The sequence below is a fragment of the Diabrotica virgifera genome, chromosome 6, assembly GCF_917563875.1.
Source record: "Diabrotica virgifera virgifera chromosome 6, PGI_DIABVI_V3a".
In the NCBI taxonomy this organism is placed as follows: domain Eukaryota; kingdom Metazoa; phylum Arthropoda; class Insecta; order Coleoptera; family Chrysomelidae; genus Diabrotica; species Diabrotica virgifera.
The window spans coordinates 20,961,321-20,980,408 of NC_065448.1; the positions used below are offsets into that span (position 1 = coordinate 20,961,321).

General features: G+C 31.5%; 1 protein-coding gene across 3 annotated transcripts in view; it reads right to left on the reverse strand.

Annotated features, from left to right (window-relative positions):
- The window catches only part of LOC114331603 (unconventional myosin-IXAa), a 362,148-nt gene that overhangs the window by 331,769 nt on the left and 11,291 nt on the right, over nt 1-19,088 (reverse strand). For 2 of the 3 annotated variants that reach the window (XR_007698957.1, XM_028281218.2), the window contains exon 2: nt 97-240. Coding sequence is in view for 2 of the 3 variants with exons in the window: in XM_028281218.2 (XP_028137019.1) it covers nt 97-218 (122 nt within the window). In the remaining variant the exon portion in view is untranslated. Of the gene's footprint in view, nt 1-96; nt 358-19,088 lie in introns of those variants that run through there. The other variant, XM_028281211.2, reaches the window with a different exon arrangement.

Sequence of the window (19,088 nt, forward strand, 5' to 3'; positions counted from 1 at the left end):
TGTGTGTGGCATTTTTGATAAGGTGGTTGAACGATATTTTTGAGGTATCACTCAACTCCCTTTTCAAATTGACACACTGTGTAGTTGTGTTTTTACCTGCAAAAAAACTCAGGCCGTATCCTGTAGTGGTACAGAAAGTCGTCATACATCCGAAGCATTGCCAAGATATGCCCCGTGAATACAGCATTTTGTTCGTAGGTTTCATCAGGCAACAGCATACTGCAGGCATTGTTCTAACGTCTAAAATAGAAATCACATTCTTAATATATTTTTGAATAATTAAAAAAACAAGACATAAATTTTGGCTACCTCTTCAATTAAGTTACACTAGTCATGCATAAGCATTTTTATGTAAATATACTACGTATCATCCACAGTAGAATAAGAAATGTGTGTAAGATAATACACAGAAACGAACTAATAAGAACTAGGCTCCGGGCACTGATACACTTTGTGACTCGAAGGCACCGTTGCTCAGAAAGATAAAAACCAAAAAAAGAAAAAAGATAAAACAAAAAAGTGTTCATAAAATATGGGCGCCACTGTTTTTAAATATTTGAATCCTAAAAGGCAGAAATGGGATGTTAATAATAAAAAGAAAATCTAAATGGAAAAACTAAAATAAATATATTAAATTTCTAAATAAACCTTTAACAGATTTGAAAGAAGCACAAATAATAATAAATTAAAAAAGCTTTATACGTATATAAAGAAAATGTAAAATTAATGTTTGGTCAATTTGTACAAAAAAACAAACATACAGTATGGTGCAAATCAAAGGAGTAAATTCGGTATTTCGTAAGCCGGTGACTTCAAGGAACAATCCTGAAACAGGTCGATTTTTATTTTTAAATTATGAATTTTGACATATATCGTACTAGTGTCGCCATCCATCTGGGCGCGATGACGTAATCGATGGTTTTTTAATGAGAATAGGGGTTGTGTGCTAGCTCATTTGTAAGGCTATTCAATTCTCTATGCAGTAATATAAACATTAAGATTATTATTTATCTATTTATACAAAAAAAAAGTTTTTTATTATATTATTTGACACAAAAAGAAGAATCTATGTAATTTATTTAATTCAAAATACATTAATAGCCACAGACCTACAACCATGTAAATCATTTTCAGCTTTTTAGAAACCACTTTTGTTTTATAATTTTTTATCCTAACCCTGTGTTACATTACCAGTAATTTTGGAAATAAAATTAAATAGAAAGTTAAAAAAGGAAGTTATTGTTATGCTGAGAAACTGTCTATAGCTTCAATAATAACAGATTTAATTTTCTCGGCCTATTAATAGAGCGGGCTTGTATCGTCGCCCCCGTTAGCGAAATTATTCTGATTCGATTTTTTTTGCAAACTTACTCAAAAAGAGGTCCTTATAACGAATCCACAGGGTGCCGGGAGGTGCCACGGTCGGAAAATTGTTCAAACAATTTTTTTAAACAAATTCAAAAAATCAATATTTTTATTTTTACCAATTTTTTTTAGATACTTTGGATCATTCTGAGCAAAAAATGTCTCTTGTGATTTTTCTCTAAATGTGATTGTTGTCGAGTTATACGCGATTTAAAATTTGAAAAATGCTAAAATGGCCATTTTCAAGGCTTAATAACTCGATTAAAAATTATATTATAAAAGTCAGAAAGTGATCATAGCAAAGTTTAAAACCACTCCTTCAAGATCTTGAAAAAATTTTTGTCATTATTTTATTACAAGTTACTCAAAAAGAGGTCCTTATAGTACATCCACAGGGTGCCAGGCGATGCCGTGGTTGAAAAATTGTTTAAACAATTTTTTTAAAACAAATTCACAAAAATAATTTTCAATTCAAACAAATTTTTTTTAGATAATTTGGGTCATTTTGAGCAAAAAATGCCTCTTGTGATTTTTCTCTAGAATTTATTGTTGTCGAGTTATACGCGATAGGCTTATTTATTAAGCCTTGAAAGTGACTATTTTCGCATTTTTCAAATTTTAAATCGCGTATAACTCGACAACAATCAATTTTAGAGAAAAATCACAAGAGACATTTTTTGCTCGGAATGATCCAAGTTATCTTAAAACATTTGTTCGAAGTAAAAAAATTATTTTTGTGAATTTGTTTCAAAGGAATTGTTTACTTTTCGACCAAGGTACCACCTGCCATCCTGTGAATTTGTTATAAGGACCTCTTTTTGAGTAACTTTGTGTAAAAAAATCTAATGGAATTAATTTCACTAACGGGGGCGACGATAAAGCCTGGACTATAGCGCTAATTGTTAATAATTAAAAATAACAGTTTTGTAATAAAATAATGACAAAAATTTCTTCAAGATCTTGAAGGAGGGGTTTTAAACTTTGCTTTGATCAATTTCTGACTTTTATAATATAATTTTTAATCGAGTTATTAAGCATTGAAAATAGCCATTTTCGCATTTTTCAAATTTTGAATCGCGTATAACTCGACAACAATCAATTTTAGAGAAAAAGAAAGAGACCATTTTTGTTCCAAATGACCCAAATTATCTTAAAAAAATTTGTTCGAAATAAAAATATAATTTTTGTGAATTTGTTTTAAAAATATTGTTTAAACAATTTTTCGACCACGGCACCGCCTTGCACCCTGTGGATTTGTTATAAGTACCTCTTTTTGAGTAAGTTTTTGCAAAAAATCGAATCGGAATAATTTCGTTAACGGGGGCGACGATACAGCCCCGCTCTATAAAATTTTTCTTTCTGGTCGCTGTACTTACAGTACAATATTATTTAATTCTCGAAAAATATTCAATAACAGTGTAGAAATTTTATAGCGGATAACAAGAAGATATGTATAATTTGACGTAGTTATAGCAACACCTTCTTGTTTTGTTATTGAATGAGTCACGATATACACTATTAATGCTAATCCTTGCATGTTATCATTAACAGTTTCCCAAGTGCATTATATTTTATTGGGAAAAAACAATATTGATTAAAGAGAACGTGAAGCCGGAAAAGTTTTTATTATCTTTTTATTAGTATCTAATCATCTGCTTAGAAAATAATCAGAGCAATTTTAACTGTCCTAATAACACTCAATAAGACTAAATCAATAACTTTCCTACATAAATCAACCTTATAAAGAGAAATCTGTAAAAAACTCAGCCAAAATGCACGGAATATATCCAAATATATTTAATAACAAAGAAAGGAACTAAACATGGCTACATTCATCATTGGACGGGATTCTGCAGAAATGATCCAACCCACACTTTTTTAAACTGAGATATTGGCCAAAAACTTTACAATTTTAAAATTTAAGGGGATGGGTACGTATTTTCGGCTGCAATGCTATTCAAATGGGGATTCATTTTTTTCGAATCCTGAGAAAACTAATAAGTATTTTTGAAAAATTTAAAAGCAGAATGAAAGATTACGTTATTAGCGAGGGCCGAAAGTCCCTGAGAACTTCTATAATGTTTATTTTAATAAGTTACAAGGGTGAAAAACTAAGAGAAAATTAGTGTGACTTTTAATTTCAAATATCTCTTTTAAAATAAACTTTTTATTTATTCTAATGGACTTTCGGCCCTTGGTAATAATTTAGTCTTTCATTCTGCGTTTAAATTTTTCAAAAATATTTATTGGTTTTTTCAGGATTCGAAAAAAATGAACACAATGGCCGTGGTAATATTTTCCAAATCTATCTTTGTCTTACAACGCACTCAGTCGAATAGGATATTGTACGGTCAGACAGTGACAATCAGTGACAATTTTAAATGGCATGGCAAATCAGTGACAATTTTATTTGACATGGCATCGGGAATATTTTGAGTTGTTGATTAAATAATATTGATATATAGTGAATTTGATAAATAATTGATTTAAGATGTGAACTTAATAAAAGCTTATTTATTGTGTATTATTTGTGGAAGATCAAAGCAGAGAATACAGCAGGATAATATGTTCTGTGATCCAAGCATTTTCTTGTTAAAGATGTTCAAAATTGTAAGCGTTCCATAGTAACAATATATTATTGAAAATCACTTTTCCTCTTTTCTCGATTGAGTATTAGTTTTTGTTGTACCTACATATAAATTATTACAATCACTGAATACATAGTTAGTGAAAAAATTATCACATTTATTAACTGAATTAATAATTTGCAATTATACAAATAACAGTTATCCACGAACATTCAAAAGCCATCTCTTTAAGTTAATGATGACATTTTCAAGTAGAATGACATTCTAGTATTGTTTACATATGTGTGTGAATACCATACCAGTGTGAATTTTACTACACGTAATTTGCCGTGTAAAGACAGAAAAAGTAGGGATAGCCGTAAAATATTTGCGAATTATGTACCGATGGCCTTAAAAATAATTATGGTTTAACATTAGAATCGTTAATATTGTACCGATTCTAATGTTAAACCATAATTATTTTTTTCTACAACCGTGTTAAAAATGCAATTTTTAGCACTCCATACGAGCGTTAAAAATGCTACTTTAAGACACTAGTGTTTTAAAAATTTTAAGGCACTGCAGTTCGTATTGACCGTAGAGACAATGGACCGTGATAGTCGTGACGTCAAATCAATGGTGGCTACTCTGGAATAACTGCCAAACAAAACAAAAATTCACACGTGATGTTTGTTTTGGTTTTTATAATTGGAATATATTGCTTGTAGGATGTTAGGATGGTAGGATGGTAGGAAAATGGTAATGTGTTGGGTAACCGTGATTGTAATCAATGCTCATAGTATATTTTCCACCATATTTCCAAATAGGACTGGTTAAGAACCTGAAGAAACTCAGTAAGTACTATTGTAGTGTGTAAATCCTTGATTTTGTGTAGGGACATTTATAAAATTAAAAGCAATATGATTGATATGACTAACAAGGATTGTGTCTTTAGAAAAAATGTGCAGATGCTTGTTAAAACAAAATAAAATTAAAAATGATTACACAAATCACGTGTATAATCCATTGACAGACGTCAAACATTTATTGATTTTTCATTTGTTTGGAAAAATATTTGACGTTTTCACGTCACACTATCACGGTCCATTTTGATGTAATGTCAAAAAAATATAAAAATGGAATGTCAGTCAAGTTCAAGTAAAAGCTTTTGTAGATATTGTCCTGTAATTACGTTTGTAGAAAAAATATTGTATGATATGCGTGTTAAAAAGTACATTTTTAAGGCATTCATTTGAATTGCTGAACTCGCTTCGCTCATTCTGCAAACTTTCACACGCATGCCTTAAACGTGTACTTTTAACACTTATATCATAAATAACTATTTTCTACAACCGTGTTAAAAATGCAATTTTTAGCACTCCATACGAGCGTTAAAAATGCTACTTTAAGGCACTAGTGCTTTAAAATTTTTATGGCACTGCAGTTTGTATTGACCGTATAGGCAATTTTGATGTAATGTCAAAAAAATATGAAAATTGAATGTCAGTCAAGTTCAAGTAAAAGTTTTTGTAGATATTGTCCTGTAATTACGTTTGTAGAAAAAATATTGTATGATATGCGTGTTAAAAAGTACATTTTTAAGGTACTCATGTGAATTGCAGAATGAGCGAAGCTCATTCTGCAAACTTTCACATGCGTGCCTTAAAATTGTACTTTTAACACTTATATCATAAATAACTATTAATAGAGAATTTTATGTGTGTGGAGAGAAAGAGATGGCATTAGACAAATAATCTTTTTGCCACAGAATTTTGTTATAAAGATGTTTAAATTTTTATGTTAGAATCGTTTACAAACTTGATTAGGTTATTGTATATAGATTTGTCAGAATAAGATAAAAGATTGCTGATGTTAACTGGAAGGCTAATGTTGAGGTCAATTAAACCCAAATATAAGTTTCGAGTCTGATCCCTATGATTAAGACAATTAAAGAATATATGGTTCAGATCCCCGATGGACTCATTGTTACACGAATAGAAGTGAGTTTCATAGATTCCAGTCCTATGTAGATGCTCTGGAAAAAGGCCACGCGATGGCTTAGTGTGAAAACCTCGTATCTCATTAAATTACAATTTTACCGGAGAGGCAAAAAACTGATTTTCTGAATAATATAACCTAAAAACAAAAATTACCGCTACGTATTTTTAATTCGAGCACATTGAGACAAGTATCTGATATTGGCCCAGAGCTAAAAGTGTTAAATGTTGCTATTAAATTGGAAATACAAATATTAACTATGAAAAACACGTAAAGATCCTTGCAGTATATGTAGAGCCTTTGCCCAAGTAACTATGATAGCCTCGTATATCGTGATATACGTGTTTTTCATCTAAAATGAGGTTGTGTTTATTATTATTTACGAGGTTTTCATTTTTCATACACATTGCACACCTCCAACTACTAGGTTGATACAGTACAAATCTTTTGATTTAAGGTTCATAAAATGTTTCTATATGTCGGACTACCTTTTATTGTTCACAAAAAACATTTCTCCAAGTCTAATCTCTCAGACACACTCCAAATTAAGTACCAAATTCTTGGTTATAAATATACGTGGTATTCACACTAAATCAAGAGAGCAATTATTGATATACGTGGTTTCTTTTTTCGGCTATAGAAAATAGCCTAGTGTATTTGGATTTTTTTAACAGTTGTAAATCGTGAGATACAAGGTTTTCAAACTAAAACCACCAAAATGTCATTTTCGAAAAAAAAAATGAGATACGAGGTTTTTACACTAAGCTAACGCATGGTTAAGTTTTAGCCGGGTTATTGATGAGGAATGTACTTTGTTATAATTGTAGTTAAAATGAGGTATATTTTTAGGTAATAATGGATGAATAGAAAAGTAATGATTTCTTGATGTCTGCTGAACATCTTCGATTTTTGACCTCCATCTTTCCCTGCCAACACTTCTAATAATAGAAAATAGGTCTTTGAAGTTGAAAATGTTTGTGATTTCTGGTATTTCAGATGTACAGTGGAACCCCGTTAACTCGGATTAATCGGCACCGCGGCCGATCCAGGTTATCGAAAATCCGGGTTAGCCGGAGAAAATGGTAAAAATAATAAAATATGGTATGCTTACAGATAAACTCCGTTATAATTGTCACACAGACACTGGTAAAGACAATTTGCAAAGACAAGGACGGAGAACTACTAACAGAGAAACAAAAAATTATAATGAGATGGAAAGAATACTTTGAGGAAAACCTAAATTCAGACAATGGAAATGATCAAAACGAGACAATATATTATACGGCGGATCAGCACATTGAAAATCCGAGTTATGAAAAAGTAGTTCAAATAATAAAGAAACTAAAAAGCAGTAAAGCGCCAGGAACGGATGGAGTTTCGGCAGAATTGTTGAAATATGGGGGACCCGAACTCTGGAGAAGAATCCATTACCTGATAAAGTTGGTATGGACCAAGGAGCAGTTGGTCTTATACAGCCAATACATAAAAAAGGAGATAAGAGGGAATGCCAGAATTACAGACCAATTACATTGCTAAATGTAATATACAAAATCCTTTCTGGCATTATCTACACTAGATTGTCAGAATACTCCGAAAATATAATTGGTGATTATCAAAATGGATTCAGACCAAATAGAGCCACTACAGACAACATATTCATACTTAAAACAATACAAGAGAAAGCTTATGAATACGACATAAAACTATATAATATGTATTGTTATGCTCTATTTTATCTATTTAATTAGATTGATTAGCAAATTCTTACTTTAGTTAATTATTCAATTATTTTATTTACTGCCTATGTAAAACAAAAACTAAATTCAAATTAAATTTTCCAATCAATTCTATTCTCAGGGCAAATTTTGTATTGTAGACAATACCTGTGATCTGTGACTTCTAATATTTCTGATTGCTTACTTCTTTCCATAGGCGTAACCAGGATGATCCTAAGGGGGGGTTACAACTACTGGAAAGGGGGGGGTTACAACTACTGGAAGGTCTCTGAGGGGTATGGTGTTAAGCGTATAGAGCTCAAAGTCCATCCCAATGGGGGGGTTATAACCCCCAAAACCCCCCCTGGTTACGCCAATGCGTTCTTCCAGGGTGGAAACAGGGAAATTGAAAACACTCAATATCATATAAATGTAATCTATTGTTTTTATCAAATAAGCCGTGTACATGTGATTCAAAAAATATTAAATTTAAACTTTGTTGCAACAATCTCTTACTTAATCAATTAAACTCTAACTCTGATATCTCGTTGTTTTGACAAAAAAATTATTTAATTAATTTATTATTTACTCATACTAAATTTAATAAAATTTACTTTTCTTCTTTTGACTTGATTTCTTAAATTTTAAATGACTAACTGCGTAAAAGAAAAGTTCAATAAACAAATAAACAAATATGGGTTTGATATAAACAAATTTTCTCCATTCCGACAAATAATTTGACTCATCTTTTTGTTTCTTCACTGCCTCGTTCTCTGGATTGCGCCGTCCTTGATTTTTCCAAACACGTACTCTCTGGATGTTGCGAAAAAGTCCCTCTCGTCACGACTGCTTCCAAAAATCGTACAGGATTTGCTCGAATTCTGTTACTCAGTTTTCCTTGTTCGATATCTTGTGCAAAAAGATATTAATCAGCTACTCGTTCTAGACAAAACAAAGGAAGCGGTCGACAATTTGGTTTCAACTTGATTCTGCTCGCAAAGGCCGATTACACACACTCTACACTGATTACTAAACTTTTTAAAACAAAAAACTGGACTGCCTTCCACCGATGTTAATTACACAGTGACCTCTCGTCTCTGGCCAAATTCTGACCCCTAATTTCTTCTCCCTTCTACCTCATCTTTCCCACTCTATCAAAAACACGCCTCTCTCAAAACCATTCATACCCATTTCTTCTGAAACAAATATTTTTCCACAGAACTTTTTCAATTTGTCATTTTTCAAGAGATATCATAATTAGTTATTTCCTACTGTCTACTTCAACATCTAAAACCTCATACGATTGTATACCACATTAAAAACCTTCCCGGAAAGGATCTTAAAGCCGTCTTTGTTTTCGTCAACGATGTCCACTTTCTAATCACCGAAATGTTTGTTCATGTCCCATGCATTTCGTCGAATCACTTATTAGTCGTTTCACTTTTTCCCGAAACACTTGCTTAATAGCAAATTAAATTCTAAACAATTTTGGTGATGAAAATACAGGGTGATAAAACACTATCATTTTATGGTCGTTGATATAAATTTAATTTTTTCTGAATTTCTTTACAAAAAAAACAATTCTACAACAGTATATAGACTTTAAACAAGCTTTTGACAGTGTGAAAAGAGACAAAATGCTGGAAGACCTCCGAAATCTAGGTATACCAAAAAAATATATCAGCCTCATAAAAATGACGTTGCAGGGTTCAAAAGCCGCAGTTAGAGTAGATGGAGAACTGTCTCCCCTGTTTGACATCAACATGGGGGTGAGACAGGGAGACGCACTTTCAACCATGCTGTTCAACCTAGTTCTTGTAGCAGTCATCAGAAAACCCAATGTAACCGGCCATATAAACACCAAATCAGTACAAATTACTGCATACGCAGACGATGTCGCCATTATTAGTAGAAGCAAGACACGACTAATGGAGACGTTCAAGGAAATTGATGCTGAAGCACAAAAAGAGGGCTTAAAATAAACGAAACAAAAACTAAGTACATGACTATGAAAAGAACACCTGAGATTGAAAATAATTTAACAATAGACAACTATACTATTGAACGTGTGGATGCCTTCACATATCTGGGCACATCAGTGGAAATCGTACATTTTTTTTTAACTAAGTTAATGGCACTGGCGTAGCCAAAAGGCCAGTCATGTTTTATTATAGTTTTATCAACCATTGTTTACTTATACTTACATTTATATACGTGGTACATTGAGTAACAATAATTTGTATACAATACAATAATGGTATGTTAGTAAATGCCTAATAATTTTGTATGCATATTTTTATTATTATTTTTTTATTTATTTTTTTTTTGTTTTTTTTTTGTTTTTTTTTAATTTTTTTATTTCTCTTCGTTTTATTAGGATTTATGTATATTTTTTTTATTGTTTTGTTTTTTTATATTATTATTATTTTTTATTTTTTAGTTTTTTTTTGCTTTTTATTTTTTATTTTTTTAATTAATTTTTCGGTTTAGGCTTACAATGAAAAAAATTTTTTTGTCTGTCGCAATACTGCTTACAATGTAATGTTAGTAGATTATACATACTGATATATAATATTATAAATACTATTATCCTCTAATGTCAATAGATTTGAAACATTTATTGGAAATTTCATATTGTAAGATATTAAATTTTGATAAAGCTTGTCAATTTCTAATTTTTTTAAAGGACATTCTAAAATAATATGTTGTAAATCGGCAATTTCATCACACAGACATTTATTATTATCTAACAAACCTATTTTACATTTATACACTGGAAATAGGACATGATTACAGCGCATTCGACTTATAATCCGAATAACTGAACGATTACATATATTCTCAAACCATGGTTTGTCCCTTATTTTTGGTTGTATGTTCTTAAAAAACTGTCCCTTCTCTCCTAATTCATATTTTAGCTGCCAATTTTCCTTTAGTTCCTTTCGAAAAATTGGAATAAAGTCAGACTCTGGTATTTTTGATCCGAGTATTCTTCCATTTTTCGCCCCATTTTTTGCTAAAGAATCCACTTCTTCATTTTCTTCTATACCTGAATGGGCTTTGATCCATGAAATATAAATTTGTTTTCCCATACTTAATCGTAGTGGAAATCGTACATACTATGCTAATAAAAGATTGATGACATCGAAATTATTAGACAAAAGAACCAAAATGACTATCTACAGAACTTTGATTAGACCCGTAGTAACCTATGGTTGTGAAACCTGGGTGATGACGAAAAAAGATGAAGCCCAACTCAGGACGTTCGAGAGAAAGTTACTGAGAAAAGTATATGGCCCGGTGCAAGAGGAAGACGTCAAATGGAGAATCAGGAGAAACGACGAGGTTAATGAATTGAATGAAGGGTACGACATTGTAAGATTTGTGAAAAGTCAAAGACTGTCATAGCTGGGACATGTTCAGCGACAATGAAGCGACATGAAAACGACAAAGAAGATGTTACAGTGGAAGCCGGTAGGAAGGCGGAAAAAAGGAAGGCCCAGGACGAGATGGTTGGATGACGTGGAAGACGACCTGAAAACCACGAATATAAGACAATGGAGGAGAAGGGCCCAAGAGAGATCTGAGTGGAAGGACATAGCCAGACAGACAAAGATCCATCCAGGGTTATGATGCCAAAAGAAGAAGAAGAAGAATGTCAGAACCGGCAATATTTTTCGAAGGTTTTTGCGTTTAAAGTATTTGGTAAGTTTGATTTAAATTCTGTTTGTAATCGACCAAATACTAGCCACTTTAAGGAACATCTTCTATTTAAATTTATTTAATATACCCTATTACACGAACATACGCCTGTTTTGGATTATTTCGACAACGAATATTTTACTGTGCAAAATAAGAAGAACGAAAGTAAATTGCAAGTTACATTGTTGTTTATTGGAATAATTATTAGCGCCATTTACTTTCGTACTTCTTATGTTGCACAGTAAAATATTCGTTGTCGAAGTAATCCAAAACAGGCGTATGTTCGTGGAATGGCCCATAGGTTGGTTCTATATTCTGTCCAGGATGATTATCATGGCATGGTCTATCAAAGAGTACTTAGCTCACAAATGTCTGTCTCAAAAAACTCGTATAAGACTGTATAAAACATTGATAGTTCTCATTGTTACATATGGATCAGAGGCATTGACCCTAACCCTTCTTCTTCTTCTTTTTGTGTAGACATGATTCTGTCTGTTCTTCAATGTGCCTCCAGTAAGTTCCAAAGTCATTCCGTCGTTTTAGTGGTTTCCCACTGATCATCTTCCTATTGGGGAACCGTCTCTCGCCGTCCTTACTAATCTATTCGTATTTATTCGGCTTATGTGGTCGTTCCACTCTCCTCTTCTGTTTTTTATCCAGTTATTAATGCTGTCCACCTTGCATCTCCATCGTATATCTGCATTTCTAGCTCTATCCCATAGTATCTTACCATCGATTTTTCGAAGGGTTTTCATCTCTTCTGTTTCTAGCATTATTTGTGTCGTTTTTGTATCAGGTCGTGTTTCTGCCGCATATATCATTATTGGTCTGATGACTCTTTTGTAAATTCTGCCTTTCACTTCTTTTCCGATATTTTTATTTCTCCATATTGTTTCATTCCGGCAACCTCCGGCTCTGTTTGCTTTATTCACTTCATCTTCCACTTTTGTTTCGAGCTCTCCGTAGCTAGATAATGTGATGCCTAGGCATGTAAACTCCATGACTTGTTCTATTATCTGGCCCTAATCTTAACAGATGAATCCTCTTTATCGATTTTTGAAAGAAAGGTATTGCGCAAGATGTTCGGAGTGGTCTGTGAGAACAGAATGGAAACAGAAGGGACAAAACAGAATGGCGCAATAAGAATAAGAAGGTCGTTGACCTTTAAGGGCTGTAGCAGCATGATGATGATGATCAAGACCATGCGTATGATGCAAAAGAATTGATTGCATTATACTCAAAGTCTATTCAAAATTTGAATTTTCTATTTATAGTCCAAGTAATGAAGCTTAAAATAGGACAAAACCTCGCAATTTTACGGAATGGATCGATTTTCTTGAAAATTTGAGAATAAGTAGTTGATAGTGGATAGGTAGGATTTAAAGATTAAAATCTATATCATGCTGAAAGGCGCTTTTACCATGGGGGTGGTTGCCACATTGCCACCCCATCTCGGGGGTGGAAATTTTTTATTATATTTTAATCGCAAACGTTGGTAAAAACCTTCATTCTAAGCAAAAAACGTTCCATACATTTATTTGATAAAATTGATAGTTTTCGATTTATTCGCTATCGAAAAAGTTAGTTTTATATCGAAAAAGTCAATGTTTTTAATAAGTTTTCTGGTAATAACTCCAAAAGTTTTCGTTTTATCGAAACAACTTTACTTAACAAAAATGTACCTTTTGAAAAAATAAACCAAAACATTTTTTTAAATTTTTTTTAAGACCAATATTAATCGAGCTATACTTTATTATATGTGGCTCTTCTTCGTCAAATGATAAATATTGTAGTTTCAAAGTCAAAAGACGGGAAAACTATGCATTGTTCGAGGGCAACGTGTTCAGACTAATTTAAATTACTTAAAAATATCTATCTCCAGAAATAAGATAAAAGTCTATAGCTCAAAAATTAAGTGACTTATAATGAAAAGAATGTCAGTCCCTATTTTTTCAGCGAAAAAGTGATCGCAGGCAACCCCCTAATCACCACCCTAATTAAAATTAGTTAATGACCTTATTTGATCTTTTTTATTTATGTATTATTAATAAGTTCTTGAAGTTTGACCGGCTTAGAATAATTAGTTTTTAAAAAATGGAATTAAAAGCGAATTACTAATTTTTTGTAGTTTGGAAAAAATGGCCTTTTCTTCAGAATAGCAAGATTAGCATCAAAGATACGAAATACGTTTAAATACGAAATTGTAGCTTATTTAATTCTCAAGAACCTGGTTTGCAAAAATTTTTTCTACGAAAAAAATTGAGTGAGCTATTAACAATTAAAACTTGCAATAACATGCAAAACCACCTTTACCAACCCTTTCAAAGTCACCTCTTTTTGCGACTGAGTATTTTAAAAAGATTACATATTAATTGGCTTATAGACCGTGTAAAAACTTACAAAATTATTTTTTAGCAAATTTTCTAAGATAAGAAATAAAAAAAGTGAGGGTTAAAAAATCAATATATTTTTTTGAAAAAATAAGGAGAAATCCAATTGGAAGCATAATAATGTAAGTTAGCGGTATTTTTAGTGATTGACCTTATTCATTCTTATTTATTTATGTATTATTGATAGATTCTAGAAGTTTGATTGGCTTAGAATGATCAGTTTTTAAAAAAACTGGAGTTGCGAATAACGAATTTTTGTAGTTTGGTAAAACTATTTTTAAAAGCATTTTCTTCAGAATAGAAAAATTAGCATCAGAGACACGAAAAAATATTTCAGTATAAAATTGTAGGCCATTTAATTCCCAAGAACCTGGTTTGAAAAATTTTTTTGCGGCAAAAATTGAGTGAATCGTAAATGAGTATATCGAAAAACATTGATTTTTTCTATACAAAACTAACACTTTCCGAAAACTATTAATTTTATCAAAAAAATGTATAGAACATTTTTTGCTTATAATAAATGTTTTTACTAACTTTTGCGGTCAAAGTATAATAAAACATTTCCACCCCCGAGATGGGGTGGCAACCACCCCCATGGTAAAATCGCCTTTCAGAATCATATAAATTTTGATCCTTGGACTATCCACTACTTATTCTTAAATTTTCAAGCAAATCGATCCATTTTGTAAAAATTGCGAGGTGAAAAGCTTCGGTTCCTGGCCTATTACAGTATCTATTTGTGTCCGTCAACATACATCTCCTATTTGAACCCCCTACTTTCGATTACCTTTACTTTTTGTATAATTACATTATTAGCTTTCTTTTCCTGACATATCTTACGGGAATTTATGCAAATGTCTTATAAAACATTTAAAGCCCACACTGCATCTCCATAATATTTGTGTTAATAGGCCCACACCGACTCAGAGAACATTTTCATAAATATAAAAACGCCTTTACCTCTTCGCAACCGACTAGAAAATAATAAATTCCACTTAAGAATTGACTTATTGGACGATTTAGTAAACGAGTAGCAGAAGACACCTATTCGGATGACAGTACCATCGTTAACCGCTCTGACGTCGAGTTATTATTTATGCCGTCGTTGGTGCTAATTGCTCTATCCCTTGATTGCCACATGCCATTAGGTAATTTGTACTGACTGAATTAATTTAATAAGCCATTCCAGTTAATCAAATCAGTGTTGGTTTATTATATATGGCTTAGGCTTCGATTTAAAAGACTTTTTGCGTGCTTTTATGTCGGCTTCTTCGTCCATTTTTGCTTTAAATTTACAATGATTTTATGATTATTTATGGGTATTACGATTCATTAAATATACAGGGTGATACAATGAATGTGAGCTATGCAGGTATTTCCAAACTTATCTACAATATTATTCGTCATTATATGGTCATATGTGCTTTTTCTTTTTAGAAATCCACTTCTTCTTCACGTACCATATCAGAATTATCCGACGTTGGCGATAGGGCTTGGTATTTATAATAAAAATACCGGTATTTCGGTATTAGTTTAATTTATAAAAAGTGAATTGATGCACAATAAACTTTCTCCTAAAATATTTTTTGCTATTACAAAAAATTATTTTTGAAGATAAACAACCAATTACATTGTAAAAAATATTTATTAAACACTTTTATTACACATACAAGTCAAGTATAGCGCTTTCTAAAAGCCTGAATGTCGGTAATTTAAGGCGAAGGATTATATCAGCTTTTGCAACCAAATTATTAAATCTCGTCTAAGTATACAAATATGTACATAAAATGAGTTATATGTATCTTCTTCTTCTTGTGCCACTCCTATCGGAGATTGGAAATCATCAAGGCTACCCTGACTTTTAGTCAGTTATATGTATAAAAATTCTTAAATATTTAAAATTAGACTACTTTATTTTATAAATAAGCCGTAAGATTTATTAATCAGAATTCTTTTTACATTTTACGATCTATTTTTCATTTTTTTTTGTGTATTTTTGTGTGTAAATTAGGCTCACTTATATTCTAAATTATTAATAATAATTGAAAGTATATAGCGGTCTAAATACAGAGTAATCCATATAAAATATTTTTCACAGTAAGTTATTTTTGTATTAATAATATATTTTTTCTACAACCGTGTTAAAAATGCAATTTTTAGCACTACATACGAGCGTTAAAAATGCTACTTTAAGGCACTAGTGCTTTAATAGTATATTGTGCAACAAGTGCAGAAAGGTACTAATTTCTCACGAGTTTGAAAAGTTGCGGTACGAGCGCAAGCGAGTGCCGCAATTCAAACGAGTGAGAAATTACCTTTCTGCACGTGTTTCACACTATACTTTTTCTACAAGCACAGTTTTTCCTAAAAATAAAAATCACAATTTCCAAACGACGATTAATTATAATAGGTACCTATGTGATAAATTTTAAACTGTATTTAATTAATACCTACTAATCAATTTAAATTCCTTATACCTAAATAAATTGCACAGAAATCAGTTAAAAAATTAATGCACTGCCTTAATTTGTTTAAATTTAAACAATTATTACACATTATTGACATTATATTTATGCAGTCACGGATTTACACAAAACCTACTTCATTCGACGTCTCTTGCACAGGTTGCTAAATCCTTATTGGTTATTTGATAATTATAAAATGTTTAATAAGAATAAAATTGTAAAATAAAACAGTTGTAACATCCATAATTTAGTTTCTATGCTATAGTTAAATATAATAATTGTCTTATAGGTTATATATTTGTCTAAAGTTTAACCACGGATGTAAACAGAATATAACGTTACTCAGAATGCGGTAGTCCACGGATGTAAACAGAATATAACGTTACTCAGAATGAGGTAGTCAACTGTGTAGAAAAGAACTTTGCGGCATAGAAACGTCACTTTGCGGCACAGAAACGTCACTTTTCTGCACACTAATGTCAAATATCTTATACTGTGAGAAAATATCAAGTTTGCTAACATAAAACCGTGCAGAAAAGTGCACTTTGAATAGTGGTTGTAGAAAAAATATTTTTAAGGCACTGCAGTTAGTATTGACCGTATAGGCAATTTTGATGTAATGTCAAAAAAATATAAAAATGGAATGTCAGTCAAGTTCAAGTAAAAGTTTTTGTAGATATTGTCCCGTAATTACGTTTGTAGAAAAAATATTGTATGATATGCGTGTTAAAAAGTACATTTTTAAGGCACTCATATCACTTATATCATAAATAAATATTAAAGTTAAATTAATTTGCTAAGAGCAAATCTATCCTATTATATGCAAAATTTATCCTAGAATCAAATAAATATATAGTTTCTCTATTTGCACAATTTTTGTATCTATCTATTCCTACTCTCTATGTAATGTTATAAACAACATCGACTCATTTCAAAACAAAATTTAATAGGTTTCATATATTATTTAATAACAAGTCGATATAACAACTGAGGATAGTATAAATATAACGTGTATATTTTTTATTCTACTGGTTTTAATACCGGGATCCCGGTATTTGAAATTTTAAATACCAAATACCGGTATTAAGATTTTGGCTCGGTATTGTAAGCCCTAGTTGGCGATCACCATTGCGAAGGCTTGTCGATCTTCTGCAATATGGAATAATTGTCCTGCATTTGATATCTGAGTCTATTCACGAATGTTTTTTAACCAAGAAACTTGTTTTCTTCCTACACTTCTGCCCTCTATTTTGCCTTTAAGGATCCATCGTAATTTTCTATATCGATTTCCCCTCACTATATATTCCACATAAGACATTTCCCGGTGTCAACAGTCTCTCTATCTTTGTTAACCGTCCTTAGTACTTCCTCATTAGTTTTTTCGCTGTCTAAGGTATCTTCAGCTAGTGGCGTAACCAGGGGGGATTTGAGGGTTATAACCCTCCCCCCATTAGGATGTACCTACTTTGAGCTCTATACGCTTAACACTCCACTTAATTCCATACCCCCCAGAGACCCTCCAGTAGTTGTAACCCCCCTTAGAATCATCCTGGTTACACCGTTGTCTTCAACATAAATATATGAATCATTATTTCCCATACTTCAGTGGCGCACCCAGGGCGAGGGTTTTGGGGGTTAAAACCCCTCACAGGGCATATAAAAAATATACAAAAATAGCGGGAAAATGTAACTTCTCTTTCACAAACAATAAAAAAAATTGACGCATCCAGAGGAAAACTCTGGGTGCGTCACTGAATTCTGCGTCCACACTTCTGCACCATACAAAAGTATAGCCCAAACATAGAACTTAACCATTCTTTGTCTTAGTTCTAAACTGAGACGATTATTGCAAAGAAAAATTACTTAACTTTCATAAAAGTAGTTTTAGTCATTGCTATTCTGCGTTATAATGTCTGTATACAGGGTGAGTCATGAGGAACTGTACGTACTCCTACCTCGTATAGAGGCCCCTATGGGGAATAACAAATGACCATTAATGAGTGTCTGCTCCCATTGTTTAATAATATACAGGGCGAGTTTCGCATTTTGACAGAAATTTGTATTCGTCATAATTTTTGAACGGTCAGATCGATGTGTCTCTTATTTTGGTCAATCGTTACACTATTGCCACCTAATCAACTAATTTATTCAAACTAGAAAAAGATCAGGTCCGGCTTTAAAAAAATTAGTTCGTTTGGGTCTTAGAAAAAATTTCACCCTGTATAAGCTTTTTGAAAACTCTAATATGAATTTTACAAATTAAACAAATAGGCAATTAAAATAACATATTTATTTTTTTCCGCACACGATTGCTTAATTTTTTATAAAAAAATTAAATTTGATTATGAATTAAAAGTTTGGTAAAGTGAACCACAGATTAAAAAAAATTAACTTTTATTACCAAAATTAATTTTTTTTGAACAAATATTTAATTTATGTTACCACCAATCAACTGATTTATTCAAACAAGAAAAAAATCAGGCCCGGATTTAAAAAATAAGTTCGTTTTGGTCTTAGAAAAAATTTCACCCTGTATACGCTTTTTGAAAACTCTAATATGATTTTTACAAATTAGACAAATAGGCAATTAAAATGGCATATTTATTTTTTCCCCACACGATTACTTAATTTTTTATAAAAAAAATCAAATTTGACTATGAATAATTAAAAGTTTGGTAAAGTGAACCATAGATTTAAAAAAAATAACTTTTATTACAAAAATGAATTTTTTTTGAACAAATATTTAATTTATGTTATCACCCAATCAACTGATTTATTCAAACTAGAAAAAAATCAGGCCCGGATTTAAAAAAATAGTTTGTTTGGGTCTTAGAAAAAATTTCACCTTGTATACGTTTTTTGAAAACTCTAATATGAATTTTACAA